Source organism: Typopeltis vanoorti, chromosome 22, assembly GCF_054136105.1.
Source record: "Typopeltis vanoorti isolate ZY-2024b chromosome 22, IOZ_Tvanoo_1.0, whole genome shotgun sequence".
Lineage (NCBI taxonomy): Eukaryota > Metazoa > Arthropoda > Arachnida > Uropygi > Thelyphonidae > Typopeltis > Typopeltis vanoorti.
The window spans coordinates 53,430,564-53,453,896 of NC_143570.1; the positions used below are offsets into that span (position 1 = coordinate 53,430,564).

The following is a 23,333-nucleotide window of genomic DNA, read 5'->3' on the forward strand; positions in this document are numbered from 1 at the left end:
TCGAATATTTTATGAATGGTGCAGTAAAAGAGATTCAGGCAAAATACAACTTTAGATAAACAAAAACAAACATTTAATTTTAAAATCACAAATTATACACTTAAGATCAAAATACTAAATAAGTTATTATAAACACTTCAGCCTTTCTGATAATAAAGTCATGCAAATTCAGACAATGGTAATTCTGTTATCTGTAATACAGTCTTCTCACAGTTCTTTAAGTTCTAAATACAATAAAATCACAGTAACACCACTTTACAAGCAAACACCTTTAAATTTACACTTCAGCTAATTTCCGAAATAGTTACTGTTAGTATAGGGAAATTTTAGGATGAAACTTACACATTTCTCTGTATAGGAATATTAATCCACGCGTATTAATGGTTGGAATAATCTTACCGATAATCTTCTATCTTCATCTACTTATACATTTACACCTTTTACAACTGTAAACACTTTAAACAGTAAACGGCACTCATTAAATAAATTCTTCTAATAAATAACTGAATTAATCATCCGTCACAATACACATAAACAAACATTGTTGCATAAAGTACTACTGATCACTCATGAAATAAGGCAATACACAATAATTCCTTAACTTTAGGTTTTATATGCACAGTTGTTCATTCCTCCGGCATTCGATTAATTCTTTAGGCACTATAATTCAAAGCACAGCTAACGGTAAACTTCAATTTTTACAGCCTCTACTATTCTAATAACTCCGTGCTTTATTTCAAGATTCTGTGTGTCCTTGACAGATCGGCCCTGAAATTAAATCTCAACTCATGTAATCGCTAGTCTATTCGTAATCACTTAGCTATCTTCCGTAGCTTTATTTGTTATTCCGAAACTTATAAGCTAACCGCTTCTCGACTAGTAGACTTTATTTAGCTGCTTGAGTGACTTGCCGACTCGCTATTATCGCACTGTGATTTTCGAATGCCAAATGCTCCGATTCCAACCTAATGCCAATCCCTCTCTAATAAATCTCTAATGCTTTTTCTTTTCCAGCGTTCCTCGCTTTTTATAACAGTTTTTCCCGCCTAAATTCTTCTCGTGATCTCTTTAACTAATTCCTTTTTAGTAAACTTTCAGCTTTCTCTCCACGTTCTGTTCCAAAAATGTGCTCGTTCACTTACATACGTTTCCATGACAACCAAACAAAATATAATAAAATTGAGGTATTGCATAACGCTAAACTTCTACAAATAGGAATAAATAAGGAATATTTACATTTCAAATAATGCGCAGCTAAATTATCAAATACAAGTTCTTATAATATTAACATAGTAATAATTAAAATGGCTTAATAATATTTAATACAGTCTTATCACTATTAATACATATATCTTTGATTAAATAATTAAATATTAGATAAAATTAAAGGTAGTTATATGAATATTAAATTGTAAAATAAGTTGTTTACATTAAATAATATTTACAAGTCTAGCCTTTGTGATGGAAGGTCATGTTGGATTCTGAAGCAAATAATAATTACTTTAATCTCTACATAATCAGAATCCAACATTTACACTTGGAATCATCGAACTTTATATAGTTTCTTATTCGGCTAAGAAACAATATGGGATGTAATATCCCTTAACTTAAATAAGTTCATGTCGCCGAATCGAAGCCTTTGGCTCCTCATATAATTGTAAGGAAGTATAGTATATTGATTTCTAACTCTGATAGAGAGAATAAGCAAATTGTTAAAGCAAGATGAACCTTTTTTAAACTATGCTCTCCTCTATAGAGAATCCTAGTGCTGTCTAGGCCGCTTTAGATACAACTAGTAACCAACCTCTTGATCACTAATACCTAAACAATACTTTTATGACCACACCAAAAATGTTGATTTGTTTGTTAATTAACTATATATGTGCTAAGTCACACCACTGTATAATGAAAGTATCTTTCCTTCCACCCATTAGGAATTTTGCATGCGTTCAGTTCTGCAGATATGGTCACCAGCTGCACAAATATTGAATGCTCTTACAGATTCCTTCAACTACTATAATATCACACCCTTACTATCAAGGAAATTTTCATTTCCCTGACTTATTCTCTTTTGTCCACGTCATTATCCAAACAGCTAATGGATTTCCCAGCGTGGAATTTTCTTGCGATGAATTGTAAGCAAAGAAATCACCATGAATTCCCAATTCAAATATCAGGTGTTAATATGAATAAGTATGTTAATATGTATGTATCTCATAAGTGTACATTATTATTAATTTAGTATCAACAATTTTCTAAAAAATTAGTGTAGTATTTGTCAGGTTTCCAATAATATTATCAGAAATGACATTTCAGTCTTCTAAGATACTGCATCAATCAACCTTAGTGCTACTCTAGATCTTGTCATTCTGATATCAAGAACCTGCTTGGCTAGACTTTTCTCTCCCATTCTGTTTAAGTGACCATAACAACTTAAAATGGCTCTACTCAACACATCCTTAAATGCCAACGGCATCAAATTCTTTTCTAAAATCTTCATTTTTAATACGATTCTTCGATTTATGATTCATTCATTTCCCTAATTTTCCTCAGGAGTTTCACATCTGTAATTTTCTATCTTCAATTTCAGATCCATAGGTTAATCAATTTAAACATGCATTATATACTGTGAGTGTTTCAGCTAAATTTTTCTTATTCCACATAAATTTATAAACTAACTCATCACCCTACCAGACTGCTTATTCTGTTATTTATTTTCATATTCAATTTACCATCGACACAAAAAACTTCATAAATAGAACACAGTTCTCGTGTTCCTGCCTATTGTCATACATTTTTCTTGTTATCACTGCAGCAATTTATTCAATAACACTTTTACCCCTACTTTAACCATAAGGATAATTAATGTGAGGTACTTAAGGGTCAAAGCTGTATAACTGAGAGGAGACCTCCACATAGCCTTTAAAGGAATACGGAGAACTGACCAGGGCTTCTGACCTAATGTCCAATCCTCACCTTCTCGTGGTGCACCCTGTTGGGTATCTACTTGGATACTGAACGAACGAGGATGGGCTGGCAATTTGGGATTTAGCTGACCAAATTGTATTCTTATTGGTTAAACCACAATAAAAAATAATGGTACAACATGACAAAATTTCATGCCGGCTGGGGCGTCGCCCGGTTAAACAAGGCCCCCGTTGTTTTCGCCAGGGAACCAGGGTGAACAGTGAAAAGTCAGCTACTGGAACAAATCTGAAAACAAACCCCAACTCAACATCACCAGAGTTAAAGATCGGTACTATCAACGTAAGAAGCCTGAATGGCAAAGAAATGGAGCTAGCTGAGGAATTAGATAAGTACCAGATCGACATAATAGGGGTGACTGAAACAAAAAAGACTAAAATTGGTGAGATCTTTCTGAGCAATAAATACAAAATATTACATTCAGGCAATGGCAATCAAAGAAAAGAAGGAGTAGCCATAGTATTCAACACAAAAAAGAGGCTAATCTTCTTGAATGGCAGTCAGTCTCAAGTAGAGTAATGTGGGCAAATATGAGAATGGGGAACTGGACAATGAGACTTATTTGTACCTATGGTCCCACAGAAGGTTCTACTAAGAAGTGGAGGAATTTTTTGAGGCTTTAGAAAAAGCAACTGACACAATGAAAAATGAAAGGTTGGTCCTTGTTGGGGATCTAAATAGCAGAGTAGGAATGATTGTGAGACATACAAAAATATTTTGGGAAAATTTGGAGAAAAGAGCAAAGTTAATAATAATGGCAAATATCTGTTGGATTTCTGCTCAAGACATGGACTGCTTATCACTAACACCATGTTCCAACATAAAAATGTGCACAAATTCACATGGAGAGAAGAGGCTAGGAATAAGAAAAGTCTCATTAACTATGTTATTGTTGATAGTGATGTTTTCTCCCTGGTGCAGGACAACAGAGTGTACAGAGGATTTGAAATTGGAAGTGATCACTATTTAGTCTTGAGCAGGATAAAATTGAATTTCATATTGAAAAGAATATCATGTAAGAAAGTTTTAAAGCGAATAAAAGTTGATCAGCTCTCAGATGTGAACTGTAGACTAAAATACACAAAGATTATTGAAGAAAAAATGAAAGAGTTTGAGAACTGGAATCAAACCTTGGAGATTCAGTGGCAAACTCTGAAGAAAACATTGATTCTGCCAGAGAGGCATGTGGCAAGGTTGTCTCTAAGGATAAAAAAATCAGAACTCCCTGGTGGACAGAGGAAGTTAAAGAGGCAGTGAAGGAAAAGAAGAAAGCATATCAAAAGTTCCTGTCAAATAAGTCAGCTTGTGCTCTTAGAGAATACAGAGACAAATGCAAGAATGCTAAATACTGTGTAAAACTAGCTAAACAAAAGTCATGGGTGGACTTCGGCAAGAATATAGAAAATAAATATCAAAAAGGTGGCAAAATATTCTGGGGGCTGTTGAAGAAGCTTAGGAATGATGGAAAGAGTGCTGTAAAAGGAGTTAGAGATGATAAAGGTGACATGAAAATGGGAGAAAAAGATATCCTTGAAGTATGGAGTAATTACTTTGAAAAACTGCTAAATGAAACAAGCAGTGACGACTGCACAGTGGTAAAAAACACTGACCAGGCATGCAGGCAGGAATACATATCCATACTTGAAGTAGAAAAAAGCCATCAAAGGCTTGAAATGTGGAAAGGCAGCTGGAGTAGATGATATTCAAACAGAAATGCTGAAATATCGTGGTATAAGAGTCTTACAGTGGCTGCACTGCATAGTTCAGAAAGCCTGTACCCATATATAAAAATGGAAATAAAACTGCATGTGAGAATTACAGAGGTATTTCCCAACTGAGTGTTCCTGGCAAGATCTATGCAAGTATACTTGAGAAACGGTTGAGAAGAATTGTGGAAGAAAAGCTTGGTGAAGAACAAGCTGGATTCAGGCCAAATAGAGGCTGTCAGGATCAGATCTGCACTTTACGACAAATAGTCGAGAAAGCATGGGAATATAACAAAGATCTGTATTTAAGTTTTGTCGATTTGGAAAAGGCATATGACAAGGTGCCAAGAGAGAAGCTATTCGATATGCTGCAGTTATATGGTGTCAACGGGGCATTATATCAAGCAATACTTAGTCTGTATTTGGGTTGTAAGTCGGCAGTTAGAATTGAAGGAAGTACAGGAAGATGGTTTAATGTTAAATGTGGTGTGAGAAAAGGATGTACATTATCCCCTCTGTTATTCATTATCTATATGGATCACATTATGAAGGAAAGTGGTAATAAACATGATATCAAAATTGGAGATGTTAATGTCAGCTCCTTGCTTTATGCGGATGATATTATACTTCTAAATAAATCCGCTACAAGTCTGCAAGATTCTTTGACTAAATTGAATAGCTGTTGTAATAGATATGGTATGAAAGTCAGCAATAAAAAGACAAAGACAATGAAAATAGGCAGAATCATTGAAAATGTCAACTGTGTTGTGAATGGAGAACCTGTGGAACAAGTAAAACATTTCAGCTATTTAGGCACGATTTTTACTGAAGATGGTAAATTAAATATAGAAATAGACAACAGAATCAGCAAAGCTGGTATGGTGGGAATTCAACTGAATAAATTCATATGGAATAAGAGAGAAATTAGTCGGAACACTAAATTAGCTGTATACAAAGCTGTTTTCAAACCAGTTTTAACTTATGGATCTGAGAGCTGGGTCAGAAGTAAAACACTTGACCAAAGACTAGAGACCGCAGATATGAGAGTCCTAAGAAAGATTAGAGGCGTGAACAGATGGCATCAATGGCGATATCATATTAAAAACGAGGATATTAGGAAAGAACTTGACATTGTCAGCATCCAGGAATGCTTTAGCAGAGCTAATCTCAGGTGGTATGGTCACCTAAACAGAATGGGCGAGGAAAGATTAGCAAAACAAGTGTTCTCTGCCAGGTTGGCAGCAAAACAACCCTGAGGAAGACCAAGATATAGGTGGATTGATACGGTACAAAGTGCCTTAGATGATAGAAATATAAGATCTGATAATGTTGGAGTCTTGACAAGTAACAGACTGATTTGGAGGAAAATTGTAGATTGCAAATTAATAATGATGTAATTTTTTTCATGTAGTACCATCATATCCTGTACACCCTTGAGGGTACATGGCAGGAATTTGATGATGATGATGATAATTAATGTTGAAAGTTTTTTCTCTTGGTTTTACTATAAATTAAAGTTGCGAAGGAATTACATTCTTGGTTTCATCCAAAGTATTGCATGTGAAATAACTTCGCGAATGGGCTACTTGTATATAGAGACTAATGACTTCACATCAATTGCCACATAAATACAATGTACATATGTATCACATATGTACATTGTACTTATGTGTCATGTATGATATGTATAGGATATGTATCACATAAGTACAATGTACATATCCTTAAGGACATGTATAATGCTATGCATTATGGGAAGGGATGCTATCCAGACCAGTTTCGACCTTAATTGAAGTCTCATCAGTGGAACCGCTATATATACAAGTAGCCCATTCCTGAAGATGCTTCACATTCAAATTTGTTTACTTAAACTTGGATCAAGGATGTAATCAAGATATAATTTCTTCGCATATTTAATTTTTAATATAACCATGTGAAAAAACTTTCCACGTCTATCTCTAATCTTTGATCTTTTCAACTAAATTCCCGATCCTCCGTTCAAATTTGAATAATGTTACCTGGAAGTGGGATATGTGTTTAAAATTTAAACGAGCGGTAAAACAGAATAGGATTGAATTGGAGAAAGGAACAGGCTTTCCTAGAAAGAAAACAGTTGAAAGACCTGTATCAAGAGAGAAGCTGGTATGCAGCAAACCTACTCAATGGTAAAAATTACAGCAACATCATTAGAAAAATTAATATAGAGATAAAAGTGGAAAGGCAGAAACAAATAGAAGAAAGAAATTTGAAAAGAAAAATATAGTAGCACTTAGCAGATAGCTCTACAGCTGCATTCTTCAACAGACAATTCATAAATTCCACAAAAGAAATGACTATCACTCAAATCTGTGTTCGTGGTAAAGACATGTCCACCACTCAAAACATCCTTGACTCATTTCAAAAACACTACAAAAATCTGTTTGAAGACAATAGTACAGTGGGAAATTATAACTCTTGGAACATTAGTGGCTTTCCTGTTCATATCCAAGATAAGCTTGACAGACTCATTACAACATCTGAAGTTACCACAGCCTATAAAGAATGCCAGACAAGAAAATCCCTATAACCTGATGGTCTAGGGATAGAATTTTACTTCAAGGACTGGGATTTTATTCTTTCCCTTTTAGTTATACTGTTTAATTCTTTTCTCTTGTCAGAACTACAAAGTCAATTTGAAGCAAGCCATACCGTCCTCCTTCCATATACCTAACAGAGATCACACCTTAACCCTTTCAGACCTGAATTTTTTTTTACAAGTGAAAAAAAAATTTTCTTTCTATTTATTTTGTCTTTAGGCCTAAAAAAGCAAGGATATCAAGTATTTTTCTGAAAAATACATTTTCATTTTTCAGAAAATGAAACTGTATTTTTTTTCAATGATTCATTTTCAATGAATCATTTCAGAATTGGAATCATTCGCCACGTAATATGGGCTATGAAGGCCAACAAAGTTAGTGATTCCAATTGGAATCACTAAGGCAGAAAGGGTTAATCAGCAGCTAGAGGCCTATTTCTTTATCTAATACTGACTACAAAATATTTTTCTGCATTATCAATAGCAGACTGAAAGCAGGAATGTTTCTGTTTCTGCTATATGATCTACTCTGCTTAGTTAATGCCAAAAAGAGAAGCCAATGGCAGTGCTATCAGTACACCTTACTCAAACATTTGATAATGTCTGGCATCATCCAGAAAACTGGTTTGTGGATAAAAATCTGCTATCCATTATCCAAGAAGATTATGCCAATTCAACTACTTGCCTCCTAGTTAATGGGTTCTGTCAGACCAATTCAAAAAGGAGTCAAACAAGTTTGCCCTCTTTGTCCTTTGCTCTGGTTCTTTAGTCTTTCTTACAGGAAGTCGACAATACACATGCCGTGTGAGGAATAACAGTTCCTTCAACTATGAAGGAGAATAACATATAAGTATATGTCGATGATGTAGTAGGCACTTTGATGGATAACAATTCCACATACAGTTTTTTTGGTATTTTGGGAAAAATCAGCAAGAGCAATGGATTAATACAGACAAAACAAAATTAAAAGTTTTTGGAAAGTGGGATCTTGGAGGCATTCCTTTTGGAATAATCCCTCATTATACTTTAAAGATACCAAAAAATTATATACTTGGTTTAATCCTTTATCCAAGTGTAAGCAAACGAAGTTTGCACCTGAAGTATTTTCAGGACTGGAGCAAATATCAAAGTTAATGACTTCACATCACTTGCCTAACTACCCATAATGCAAAGCACATATCCTTGCAGACATGCATATATTGCTATTCATTATGGGAAGGGTCACTACCTAGAGTGGTTTTGACCTTTATTGAGGTCTCATCAGTGGGAGCCAGACTCAGAAGTGATACTAAGGTTGAAGTAATACAGAAGTCATATTTTCATATACGAATAGCCAAAAGGTGTCAACTTATTATTAAAATACTCCGGATTAGAGATAGTTGTTGGAAGTTTTTCCACTTGGTTATACTATAAACACTAATTCTATACTAATATTATATTACTACTACTACTACTACTACTTCAACCTTAGTATCACCTCTGGGTCTGGTTCCCATTGATGAGTGCTCAATAAGGGTAAAAACAGGTCTGGGTAGTGACCCTCCCCATAATGCATAGCATTATACATGTCCACAAGGATATGTGTTTTGCATTATGGGATACTAAGGCAAGTAATGTGAAGTCATTAGCATCGATATACGAGTTGCCCCAGTTCTGAAAATACTTCAGCCACAAACTTTGTTTGCTTACACTTGAATAAAGGATTGAACCAAGTATATAATTTCTTGGTATCTTTAATTTATAGCATAACCAAGTGGAAAAACTTCGTTATACTTGGAATTCCCTTCTCCACTTACCCAATATTACCCAGTTCAAGAACTCATTTACAAGATCATTGAAACCTTAAAAGAGTGGAAAATTAGTCCACTTTCCTTTTCTTCTAAAGCCATAGTACTCAAAACCATAATCTTCTCTGTTCAGTTGTAAATAATAAATATTACAGATATCACAGAAGCTGAAGAAAAGCAATTATATAGTAAGTTTGTGCAAATTTTTCGTCCAGCTGACACCAAGAAATTAAAATGGAATTTCTTCAACTATCATTCAGGATTTAGGCTTCCAGTCCTAAAATTATGTTTTATCATCATCATCATCATCATCATCAAATTCCTGCCATGTACCCTCAAGGGGTGTACAGGATATGATAGTACTACATGAAAAAAATTACATCATTACTAACTTCCTATCTACAATTTTCCTCCAAATCAGTCCGTTTCTTGTCAAGACTCCAACATTATCAGATCTTATATTTCTATCATCTAAGGCACTTTGTACAGTATCAATCCACCTATATCTCGGTCTTCCTCTGGGTCGTTTTGCTGCAAACCTGGCAGAGAACACTTGTTTTGCTAATCTTTTCTCGCCCATTCTGTTTAGGTGACCATACCACCTGAGATTAGCTCTGTTAACGCATTCCTGGATGTTGACAATGTCAAGGTCTCTCCAAATATCCTCGTTTTTAATACGATATTGCCATTGATGCCATCTGTTCACGCCTATAATCTTTCTCAGGACTCTCATATCTGCGGTCTCTAGTCTTTGGTCAAGTGTTTTACTTCTGGCCCAGCTCTCAGATCCATAAGTTGAAACTGGTTTGAACTGTCTTGTATACAGCTAATTTAGTGTTCCGACTAATTTCTCTCTTATTCCATATGAAATTATTCAGTTGACTTCCTACCATACCAGCTTTGTTGATTCTGTTGTCTATTTCCATATTTAATTTACCATCTTCACTAAAAATCGTGCCTAAGTAGCTGAAATGTTTTACTTGTTCCACAGGTTCTCCATTCACAACACAGTTGACATTTTCAATGATTCTGCCTATTTTCAGTGACTTTCTCTTTTTATTGCTGACCTTCATACCATATCTATTACAACAGCTATTCAATTTAGTCAGAGAATCTTGCAGACTTGTAGCAGATTTATTTAGAAGTATAACATCATCCACATAAACAAAGAGCTGATATTAACATCTCCAATTTTGATATCATGTTTAATACCACTTTCCTTCATAATGTGATCCATATAGATAATGAATAACAGAGGGGATAATGTACATCCTTGTCTCACACCACATTTAACATTAAACCATCTTCCTGTACTTCCTTCAATTCTAACTGCTGACTTACAACTCAAATAAATACTAAGTATTGCTTGATATAATGCCCCATTGACACCATATAACTGTAGCGTATTGAATAGCTATACTCTTGGCACTATGTCATATACCTTTTCCAAATCGACAAAACTTAAATACAGATCTGGTATGTTCCCATGCTTTCTCGACTATTTGTCGTAAAGTGAAGATCTGATCCTGACAGCCTCTATTTGGCCTGAATCCATCTTGCTCTTCACCAAGCTTTTCTTCCACAATTCTTCTGAACCGTTTCTCAAGTATACTTGCATAGATCTTGCCAGGAACAATCAGTAGGGAAATACCTCTGTAATTCTCACATTCAGTTTTATTTCCCTTTTTATATATGGGTACTATGAGAGCTCTACTCCAATCATTGGGAATTTGTCCCTCTGTCCAGGCTTTCTGAACTATGCAGTGCAGCCACTGTAAGCCTCTTATACCACCATACTTCAGCATTTCTGGTCGAATATCATCTACTCCTGCTGCTTTTCCATATTTCAAGCCTTTGATGGCTTTTTCTACTTCAAGTATGGATATGTATTCCTGACTGCATGCCTGGTCAGTGTTTTTTACCACTGTGCTGTCATCACTGCTTGTTTCATTTAGCAGTTTTTCAAAATAATTACTCCATACTTCAAGGATATCTTTTTCTCCCATTTTCATGTCACCTTTATCATCTCTAACTCCTTTTACAGCACTCTTTCCTCCATTCCTAAGCTTCTCCAACAACCTCCAGAATATTTTCCCACCTTCTTGATATTTATTTTCTATATTCTTGCCAAAGTCTTCCCATGACTTTTGTTTAGCTAGTTTTATACAGTGTTTAGCATTCTTGCATTTGTCTCTGTATTCTCTAAGAGCATAAGCTGACTTATTTGACAGGAACTTTTGATATGCTTTTTTCTTTTCTTTCACTGCCTCTTTAACTTTCTGTGTCCACCAGGGAGTTCTGATTTTTTTATCCTTGCAAACAACCTCACCACATGCCTCTCTGGCAGAATCAATCAATGTTTTCTTCAGAGTTTGCCACTGAATCTCCAAGGTTTGATTCCTGTTCTCAAACTCTTTCATTTTTTCTTCAATAATCTTTGTGTATTTTAGTCTACAGTTCACATCTGAGAACTGCTCAACTTTTATTCGCTTTAAAATTTTCTTACATGATATTCTTTTCAATATGAAATTCAATTTTATCCTGCTCAAGACTAAATAGTGATCACTTCCAATTTCAAATCCTCTGTACACTCTGGTGTCCTGCACCAGGGAGAAAACATCACTATCAACAATAACACAGTCAATGAGACTTTTCGTATTCCTTGCCTCTTCTCTCCATGTGAATTTGTGCACATTTTTATGTTGGAACAAGGTGTTAGTAATAACCAGTCCACGTCCTGAGCAGAAATCCAACAGATATTTGCCATTATTATTAGCTTTGCTGTTTCCTCCAAATTTTCCCAAAATATTTTTGTATGTCTCACAATCATTTCCTACTCTGCTATTCAGATCCCCAACAAGGACCAACTTTTCCTTTTCATTGTGTCAGTTGCTTTTTCTAAAGCCTCAAAAAATTCCTCCACTTCTTAGTAGAACCTTCTGTGGGACCATAGGTACAAATAAGTCTCATTGTCCAGTTCCCCATTCTCATATTTTCCCACATTACTCTACTTGAGACTGACTGCCATTCAAGAAGATTAGCCTCTTTTTTGTGTTGAATACAATGGCTACTCCTTCTTTTCTTTGATTGCCATTGCCTGAATATAACATTTTGTATTTATTGCTCAGAAAGATCTCACCAGTTTTTGTCTTTTTTGTTTCAGTCACCCCTATTATGTCGATCTGGTACTTATCTAATTCCTCAGCTAGCTCCATTTCTTTGCCATTCAGGCTTCTTATGTTGATAGTACCGATCTTTAACTCTGGTGATGTTGAGTTGTGGTTTGTTTTCAGATTTTCAGTTTTCAGAAATAAAAAATGATGGTACGACATGACAAATTATGTTTTATTATTATTTTTTTTTTTATGTTGGGCCCATACATAGGAGGTTGATTGGTCAACCTATAGTACATTAGTACTGTATGGGTATTGGGTTTGGAAAGGAGGAATTTGTTTACATTTGATTTGAATGACTTTAAATTGTATTCGTTGGGAAACACAGCAGGTGGGAGACTGTTCCACAGTGCAGCAGATTCAGGGATGAAGGAAGAGGAAAAGAAATTTGTTCTGTTTGTTTCTAGGTGTACAGTGAAGGGATGTTGTGCAGCAGCTGCACGTGTTCCAATGAGCTTAGTACCGAGCGGGGAAATTATTGATGTTATTTCAGATGAGCATTTCCCATGGAAATGTTTAGAATATACTTACTGCAGAGACCAAACGTCTGTGTGAAAGTGGGGGGAGAGAGTTAGTAAGGGATGGATCACTGATAAGTCTAATTGCCCTCCTCTGTATTGAGTCGAGCATTTTGAGAGAGCTTGTTAGGGGCCCCACCCGATATTTGGGAGCAGTATTCAATAGTTGGGCAGATTTGTGACTTGTATAATGTCAGTAGCTGTTCAGGGGTGAAGTAACGTCTTGAGCAGAAGAAAAATCCTAGTTTTTTTGAGGCTGAGGATGCAATGTTTGAGATATGTTTGTGCCAGGAGAGTTTAGATGTGAGGGTGATTCCGAGGAGCAAGATCTCAGGCTGTCTGGAAATTTGGGTATCGTCGAAAAGGATAGTGGGAAAAGTTGTTCTTTTTTATGGGAAATAGTACAGAACTGGGTTTTGTTGGCATTGAAATTTATGACGTTATCCGAACTCCGTTGTAGGATGGCTTGGAGATTGGAGTTGAAGTGGTTGATGTTCTGTAGGATAAGGTGAGTTGTGTAGGGTAAGGCTTATCAAATGCAAGTGAGAAGTGTAGTGTGCTGTCATCTGCAAAACTGTGTATTGGGTTGGAGGTCAATTGCAGTAGGTCGTTGATGTATAGCAGGAAGAGGGTTGATGAGAGGACAGAACCTTGTGGGACCCCAGCATTAATTGAGTGGTGCGAGGATAGGGAGCCATCCACCATCACACACAGCGTGTGTCCAGCAGAAAACTGGCGATCAATCTAAAGAAGTTCTCGGTCAGACCCAGGACTTCTGTAGGTGGATTTAAGCAATACAGCTTCAAAAATCCATAAAATATTGCAGACCAATCACACATGTGCAGAGATTCTTCTGTTACTACCTGGGTTTCCCCTGTTTGGAGTAAATTATTATAAATATCCAAAAGCTGAGATCAGAATGCCTGGACAGAGGGACGAATTCCAAACGATTGTTTAGAGCTCTCATAGTACCCATATATAAAAAGGGAAATAAAACTGAATGTGAGAATTAGAGAGGCATAACTCTACTGAGTGTTTCTGGTAGATATATGCAAGTATACTTGAGAAATGGTTGAGAAGAATTGTGGAAGAAAATCTTGGTGAAGAGCAAGCTGGATTCATGTCAAATAGAGGCTGTCAGGATCAGATCTTCACTTTACGACAAATAGTCGAGAAGCATGGGAATATAACAAAGATCTGTATTTAAGTTTTGTTGATTTGGAAAAGGCATATGACAAGGTGCCAAGATTAAAGCTATTCAATACACTACAGCTATATGGTGTCAATGGGGCATTATATCAAGCAATACTTAGTCTGTATTTGAGTTGTAAGTCGGCAGTTAGAATTGAAGGATGTACAGGAAGATGGTTTAATGTTAAATGTGGTGTGAGACAAGGATGTACATTATCCTCTCTCTTATTCATTATCTATATGGATCACATTATGAAGGAAAGTGGTATTAAACATGATATCAAAATTGGAGATGTTAATGTCAGCTCTTTGCTTTATGCAGACAAGGTTATATTTCTAAATAAATCTGCTACAGGTCTGCAAGATTCTCTGACTAAATTGAATAACTATTGTAATAGATATGATATGAAGGTCTGCAATAAAAAGACAAAGACAATGAAAATAGGCAGAATCATTGAAAATGTCAACTGTGTTGTGAATGGAGAACCTGTGGAACAAGTAAAACATTTCAGCTACTTAGGCACGAATTTTAGTGAAGATGGTAAATTAAATATGGAAATAGACAACAGAATCAACAAAGCTGGTATGGTAGGAAGTCAACTGAATAATTTCATATGGAATAAGAGAGAAATTAGTCGGAACACTAAATTAGCTGTATACAAGACAGTGTTCAAACCAGTTTCAACTTATGGATCTGAGAGCTGGGCCAGAAGTAAAACACTTGACCAAAGACTAGAGACCGCAGATATGAGAGTCCTGAGATAGATTAGAGGCGTGAACAGATGGCATCAATGGCAATATCATATTAAAAATGAGAATATTAGGAAAGAACTTGACATTGTCGGCATCCAGGAATGCGTTAGCAGAGCTAATCTCAGGTGGTATGGTCACTTAAACAGAATGGGCGAGGAAAGATTAGCAAAACAAGTGTTCTCTGCCAAGTTGGCAGGAAAACGACCCAGAGGAAGACCAAGATATAAGTGGATTGATATGGTACAAAGTGCCTTAGACGATAGAAATATAAGATTTGGTAATGTTGGAGTCTTGACAAGTAACAGACTGATTTGGAGGAAAATTGTAGATAGGAAGTTAGTAATGATGTAAATTTTTCATGTAGTAGTATCATATTCTGTACACCCCTTGAGGGTACATGGCAGGAATTTGATGATGATGATGATGTTGAAAAGCTGAGATTGTTCCTGAATACCACAACATTCTGTGCTTAACTCTAAGACTGCTACAACATTCTGGCATTGACATTCTTTCCATTAAAAAAAAAGTAAAATTTAAAGTAAACGTAAAATAAAGAAATCTTTAATCTCTTTTGCTATGAACTTCCACAGCGAGTACTAACAACAACACTTTGGGATACCCTATCAGGAGGACTCTTGCTTGGAGAATTGCATATGACTGCCTTCCATTGCAGTCAATACCATCAAATGAAGGTACGTTAAGACTGGAGATGCAATCTGTGACATCCATTACCAATTGGAAACCGTAGAACATGCATTCTACAGCTGTCCTCTTTCCCTGCATATTTCCAGTACCCACTGCACGTCAGCAATGGCAAGGAATTTTCCTTTTTATAATTAATGAATTAAAACACCATTTATGGAAGGTTAGAAAGAAACATGGATTTGAAAACCAGCAATATGACATAGAAATGCTTTATAATATTGTATTGTGGAAATCTTATCATTCAGTCACATGATTTTTGCATTTAGAAAGAAACATTCGAAGAGATATCAAATTTTTGACTAGGTGGCATAGACCACCCACATTACACAATATTCACCAGAAGGAGATAAAATTCAGACTGGGTTAACTATGAAAGGTTTTATTAAATAGTTCCATCCTCTTAGTTCAATGTGGTCTTATAGTCAATTGCAGCGATAACAGGAGATCAATTCTAGGCAGAGAAGGCCAACTGAAAGTAATTAAATTCAAATAAGGCTAACCACCTTAATATAATGGGTGAGCTAATGGTTATATTCTCTTAAATGTACTCCAGACACCAAACATGAGCTTTTTTTCAAGCCACTTCATGTCTCCAAGAAAAAACAGAGTAGTGGTCATCAGGCAATGAAATTCATCTACCACATAAAGACCATCACAGACATCCATGGATGCAGTAGTATTTGAATCAATCTATCAGGTGGAAAGCAGAAGTGCTATCCACTCGGTCAACCAGGCAAAGCTAACAGGTAAGTAATCCAGAAACCCTGCTACAGAGAAAGCATGGAACTCTTTCAAGCCACTTCTGTCTTCCATACTTCTACTACCTAAAAACATTCTCAAATCTGATCGTCTGATTATTGGTTGGAAAGTAGAGACAGATATTACCTACCAACACAATCAGACCATCCAATTTCATACTTATAAATGAAGAAATGTAGAATGATCAAAAACGTGAGAGAAGACATGGCACACATGAGCAATCAACATCAGACATTACACAATTTACTACAATACAGCAGACATTATCTGATTATCTGCTGAAAGTTTATTTTTCACTTGGTTAGAGTATAATAAAATTAGTTTAATCCTTTACCCAAGTGTGAGCAAACAAAGTTTGTGCCTGAAAGTATCTTCAGGACTGGGGTAAGGTGGTACTGGGGTAAGGTTGTACCACCTTACCCCAGCCCTGAAGATACTTTCAGGCCCAAACTTTGTTTGCTCACGCTTGGGTAAAGGATTAAACTAATTTTATTATGATTATCTGCTATATCATTATCAGACATATCTCTTCATACAGTAGTGGAGTATGATAGCTTATCAATAACTATTTACCTCTAACATAGAGTGTTGCTCCATGTGAAACAGCAGTTCCTTTGATATTTTTTGCAACACATTCGTAACTACCTTGATCCTCTTCTTCAGCTTCAACAATCTGTAAGGATGCTAGAAAAAAATGAATAAGCAATATTTTAATGCAAAATCATTATTTAATAACACTTTCTGCTGATGCAAAATGCCATATAGAGTATGATGGATTACATAAAATTTTAAAAGACTGTAAAAATATTGTACAACTGTACATGGGTAACCTGTGGGTTGGATAAACTGAAAACTTGACTATAAACAAATGACACAAATATGAATCCCCCCCCCCACCAAAAAAAAAACACTTTTGAGGTCTTTAAGCAAATTGCAGGTGATGAGATTCATCTAATTCCTAAAGACATTCATAAATATCCATGCCAATAATGAGATTCAAATTCATGGTCTATTGGCCATTTAGCAGAATTGCCTATCTCTACTGAGCCAACCAGACTAGCTGGTTGGCTGATTAAGAATAAGCATTAAAGTTAGGAATCAACTGTAGCATAAAAAAATTAAATTTTTGATGTGAAAGCTGGGTTCTCCTAATGTAAGGATTGGCATTAGGAGAACCCAGTGAAGAGCCACTTTTGATCTAATTATATATGTACGAGAGTAGTCTGAAAAGTTCTCGGCCTTGCCCATAGATGGCAAACACCATTGGCAACAGATTTTTTTTTTTCTAAGTTGGTATATCTGTCATAAGCATCCATGTGAAATTGCAAGTCACTTTATCAGGCGGTTTGTTTTATACAGCTGTCTGAAGCAAAAGCGTTGTCTGCATCCCTTGAAATGGATAGAATTAAGTATCATCCAGTTATAAAATTCTTTGTAAAAGAAGGTTCAATGCCAGAAGAATTTCATTCAAATTTCTTTTGGCATTAAGCCAAGTTCGTAAAAGTTTATGGGCACTCTTCTCCTTTGTTTTAAACAATTTAGATATAGGCTTAAAAATTCAGGTCAGAAAGGGTTAAGATTAAAAAAAAAAAAAAAGAACTACCGAGTCTTAAAACATTTTAAATTTGTTTTCATTATCTTACGGTCCCTCAACAAAACTTGCGACCCCTAAGAGGGCCGTGCCCCACAGTTCGGGAAGTGCTGTGTTAGATCTGAAATAGGCAACTTCAGAATTTACCTGACATCACCATTCCAAAATCTAACAATTTACATAAAATCACACTTGCATACTTGTCTTTTAGCAGTAAAAATGTGTTTTTTGTTTATAACAACTTCCTATATAATAATTTGTGAATTTTAAAACTTTATACCTAAGTGTCTAGCATAAATGTAAGTCAGAAAAAAGGGCAAAATAAGAGAGGAATTGTTAATGAAATAATGCAAGTGAAAGAATGCGAACTATTCAACGACATAGGGCAAAGATCACCCTAAATACTATAAGATCAGAGAAATACCTGCGGGCATTACATCTTAGAAGGCACAATGATGCATACGTTCCCTGAACCAAGAAGTCCCGTATGTTAATCGGTGAAGTCACCCGAACGGAGACCAATGGGTGAAATGATGAGAAATTTCAAACTTGGAAAGGTGGAAATCTAGGAGAGCGAATAAAACCCGCGACACGGAAGTAAATGACCCTGTTTTTTTCTTGTTCCTGAGTTTTTCTCTCCGTGTGCTCCGAGAGTTCTTCGCGGTTCAGCTCTCATATTTGAGGGCTGACTTACGACAGAGTTCAGTATGACACTGCAGTAGAGTTTCGGCAAGATTACCGCCGGCCATAGTGAGAAGTTCATCTACGTAAAAACCTAGGCAGAAGTATAGCGTCCAGCCCAAGCGAGCACATGCAACCCACGTGGTGTTAAAAATCGAGACAACCAGATTCGAGACAAAGGACGGCAGGAAACCGAAGAATAAGAATAGATAAGTACCCTCACTTATTCTAGCCCTTTTGAGATTGACTAACATTTAAGAGAGCGAAATTTGAAATTTGTATTAGAAGAAAGAGTGAAAAGTTTAGATCTGTGAAAATGACTATGTTTTCTTGAAGAAAATTTTAGGAACTTTCAACCAGATAGAGATTCTGTTATGTTTGTTCTGAGAGAGTTTGAAGAATGTGTTAAAGTGCCTTAATGTTAAAAATGAATTGTAATCTTAAATGTGACGTGTATTGAGACATTGAATTGTGCTAATACTCTGAACTTAGTGTAAAAAACGAATTGTAATCATAAAGGTAATATGTATCGAGTTATTGAGACATTGAATTGCTGATACTTTGAAGTAGAATACAAAAATTTATTTAAGACTGAGAGAGTGAATGAAAGGTAGTGATTTAACTTTAGAATTTGATGATCAATTTAACTTGTGTAGCATCACTGATTGAACTTAATAAATGTTTGATTCTTTAATTATGTGTGTTTCTGATCATGTTGACTGACTCTGACCCTTCATAAAAAATCGAACCTGAGTACGTGTGAGTGTGCGGGAATACCCCAATTGAAAGTAAGGGCACGACTGCAAATAAGAGTAAAAAATTATGCCAGAGAGCCCAGGTTTCTAGAAATTTAATTATATTGCTAGTAACACCTGATATTCTATAATTAACCTAAAGGCAGTGTCTATCTCTAACTTTAAGGCTCAGGCTGGTGCAGAAAAAAAATAAATTTGCTTGAGTAATCAGGATAATATATAGAGTTCAGGGAACGGGTAATCTTCTGGTGGTCCTTAAAGGTTAAGCTATGTAAGAAGGAGCATAAAAGAAATGAGATGTAAGGCTAAGCTTATTACTAATGTGAATCGCATAACAATGACGCAATCTATTTAACATAGAGACATACGTGATAGTACTTGATACTGTGATTGCAATAAGAAAGGCTAATATAAAATGCGTTGTCCTGAGATATCAATGAGAAAGATACTAGATACACATAAAAATAAGAAAGAAGGGACGACACAACAATCGAGCAGCCAGTAAGAATCTGATTATACAAGGTTTTAAGTAAGAAAAGGGATAGAATCAAGAAACAATAAATTATTGTAAGATAAGATTAAACAAACTAAATAAACAAACAATATAAAGAAAGCAAAAAAAGTTTAACAGCTGATTTATACCATCTGAAATCAGAAAATCCAATGGCAACCAAATCTAGTCACACATCATTCTATGGGAGAAAACACTATCTTTTCCCTTTTTGCTGCATTCATTCTCAACCGCTATGGATGCCCCCCCCCCATCTTTTCCCCCACATTCCATCTACTGGTATCCTGTGTAGCATTTTCAGAAGTTTGTAGGTCACTATCATGTTGCCACTCTCTCTCTTGTTTGCTACTGTCTGCAGTCCACAAATTCTCAATCTATTCTCATAGTCTACAATCCACAGTCCCAATATCATTATTAATGCTCTCCTATGTACTCTCTCTCCACTGTATCATAATCATCACCTCCAAAACCAGGATACTATATATGCACATAATAGTTCAGGTGAGGTTATATCAAGGACCTGTCTTTACAAGGCAAAATGACTTCTTTATATGTCAACGTTTGTCTCAACACAATTATCCTCCAAGTTGTGTATGCAGTGCATTTTTGAAAATTATGGAGACAACTACCGTGTTTGAATAAAAACTTCAGTTTAATAAGACCTCATCTCGACTACTGTGCCCAGATTTGGTCACCTCGATTCCTTCTTGATGGGGAGGAGGTGGAGAGGATCCAGAGGCGAGTGACTAAGATGATAACAGGTCTATGGAATGAACCATATGAGAACAGGTTGAAGATTTGTGGGTTGCAGAAACTAGTTGATAGGCGGAGCAGGGGAGATATGATTGAGACATTCAAATTGCTAAAGGGATTCTATAGGATTAATTCAGAGGATATTTTTGAGATCAGGACTGGTGGTGGGAGAACTAGGGGACACCTATGGAAGCTGGGCAAGAGTGTGGTTAGCAGGGGTGTTAGAGCTTTACTTTTAGAGTGGTAAATGAGTGGAATAAGCTGCCAGAGTCTGTTGTGGGTGCTATGACGGTGAATGAGTTCAAGCCAAGGTATGATAGATACTGTGAGAATGTAATCGCATAGTTGTGTGGACATGATGTTTAGGGCCTCCCTCGATGAGTCTAAGGACTCCTGGAGTCGCCCGAAATAATAATAATAATAATAATAACTAAAATCTACATTCTACAGTGTCTTTAACGAACCGGTTTGATTGTAGTATAGCTTGTTTCCTGTGTATATTTGTATGCTCCAGAAGATGACCTTGACATAAAGGTCGAAACGTCAAATGTAGATTTTAGTTATATTAAACTAAAGTTTTTATTCAAACATGGTAATTGTCTCCATAATTTTCAAAAATGCATTCGGATCATCGTGTAAGCCTAAAAGAAAGGTTGTATATGCAGTCTTTTCTATACGACCCCTGAACTTATTAAAACTCTAAAATCCCTAGTCTGATAAGCTTCTAGCATAATCCTGCAAAAACATAATGCATCATTGGGGGACATTTCATTACACCAAAGTGTAACTTTACATTTACTAACATTCAACTGACACCCATTTTCACATGACCATAGTTATAGCTTATTCAAATTATTCTTCAAGTACTGCATGTCAGTTGCATTCCTGATTACTTTGCTTATTTTTACATCAGCAAATAGCTGTAAATCTTCTGTTAAATTATCCTTCGCCAATGCCACTAATGCAGACTGAAAATAACAATGGAACAAGGAAAGATCCCTAGAGAAACATCACTTTTTGATATCTATGAGCCAGCCATCCTCTTATAAAAACTAGTAGTTTATAATCCGATCCCATATCCTCCAAATTATGCAATAGCATTTCATGATGATTCCAGTCAGGAGCTATAGCCAAGTCCAAAAATATCATAGTGCATTCCTTCTCCTTGTCTAACTTAACCATCACGTTATTATAAAATATGAGCAAATTACTCGAACATATTCTTTCCTTAGTAACCCCGTGCTGTTCATTTCAAGTGCAGATTGCCAAATGGAGATACTCAACACTCATTCACAACAACATCTTCTAATATGGGAGTTATAACCTAGACTCTAGTTCTCAAGTATATATTATTACATTGTACTTAAGGTACACAAACAGCTTTCTGCAGAATTTACAAAAAAAAAGAAACGATGAGATATTTCCCAAAAAACTTAAGAAATTAACTTTCTTTAGCTTTTTTGATGAATACTATCTTTTAATGTGATCTATTTCTATAAATAAAATCACACAGTGATTGCCCTCCTATTTCTGGGTAAATTAATTTGACTACACATTTCCCTATCATCCTCCATAATTCTGGACCTGTTGCAACATCCGACTAAATATCGCACCTGGTCTACTTCCATTTCAGATTAATTTCGATTTTGACTACTTTCATTTCAGATTAATTCAGAAGATATTTTTGAGAACAGGACTGGTGGTGGGAGGACTAGGGGACATCCATGGAAGCTGGGCAAGAGTGTGGTTAGTAAGGGTGTTAGAGCTGGTTTTTTTTACTTTTAGAGTGGTGAATGAGTGGAATAAGCTGCCAGCCTGTTGTGGGTGCTATGACAGTGAATGAGTTCAAGGAAAAGTACGATAAATAGATACTGTGTGAATGTAGAATAGTTGTGATGGACATGATGTTTAGAGCCTTCCTTGATGAGTCTAAAGACTCCTTGGAGTCGCCTGTAATAATAATAATAATTTCATACCATACCATCTCAAAACAATCCAATTATGTTTCCATTATTTATTATATTACAGATTTTCTTTCTTTTAAGGTTACATGGTGATCAGCATTCATATTTATAAATTTAGGAACACAAAAACACACGTGTTGAAAAGATTATTTTACTAATTATTAATAAAATAACACGTGACGTTTCGATCTCTGTATCAAGGTCATCATCAGAAGGATACATGCACATAAGGAACCAAGCAACATGCTCTAGCCCTATAAACTAAATCTATGTAGTTAATTAATCTTTTTCCTAGTCTGACCTCTAGCGATAAAATAAAAAAAAATAAATAAAATAAAAATAAAATTAAAAAAAAAAAAATACAACTACAATAAACTGTTAAAGTCCTCGTGTATTAATATTCTTCTGGATTTGTACAGTTCTGATTGTTATAATATGATTTCCTTCAGTTGCTGTTGAATGTTACAAACACTTCACCAGGTTATCTTCTTGTAGTGGGATTTTTCTTCGGCTTGTTTAGGTTGTTATACAGGTTGTAGGGGTCCTCCACATTCTTGGAATGGTTAGGCCATCATTTTTGTTGAGATCTGGGTTATGTTTGAGCATTTCACATGACTATTTAAATTTCCTCTCAAACCAGGTTTTGGTGCGGTGTAGGGACTTGGTATTTTTCCAATCAATTCTGTGGTATGTTTGGAGTGCGTGGTCAGAAAGGCCGCTTTTTCCAAAATGGAGGTATTTAATGTGTCATTTGTGTTCATTTTGTCTAATTGGGATAGTTCGCCCTGTTTCTCCTATATATGGTATGTTACATGTGCATTGTATTTTGTATACCTCTGGGTGGGCCAGGTGTGGAAGAGGATCTTTAGAAAAACTGAGTAGGTGTCTAAACTTATTCGGGGGTTTAAAGGTGGTTTCAATGTTGC

The 23,333-nt window shown here is 35.7% G+C and overlaps 1 protein-coding gene across 8 annotated transcripts in view; it reads right to left on the bottom strand.

The window, feature by feature from the left end:
- LOC150094422 (tyrosine-protein phosphatase Lar-like) overlaps positions 1-23,333 on the bottom strand; it is a 1,380,317-nt gene that overhangs the window by 594,782 nt on the left and 762,202 nt on the right. For all 8 annotated transcript variants that reach the window (XM_090412197.1, XM_090412199.1, XM_090412204.1 and 5 more), the window contains one exon: positions 16,726-16,836. In XM_090412197.1, coding sequence (XP_090268323.1) covers positions 16,726-16,836 — 111 coding nt within the window. The remainder of the gene's footprint in view (positions 1-16,725; positions 16,837-23,333) is intronic.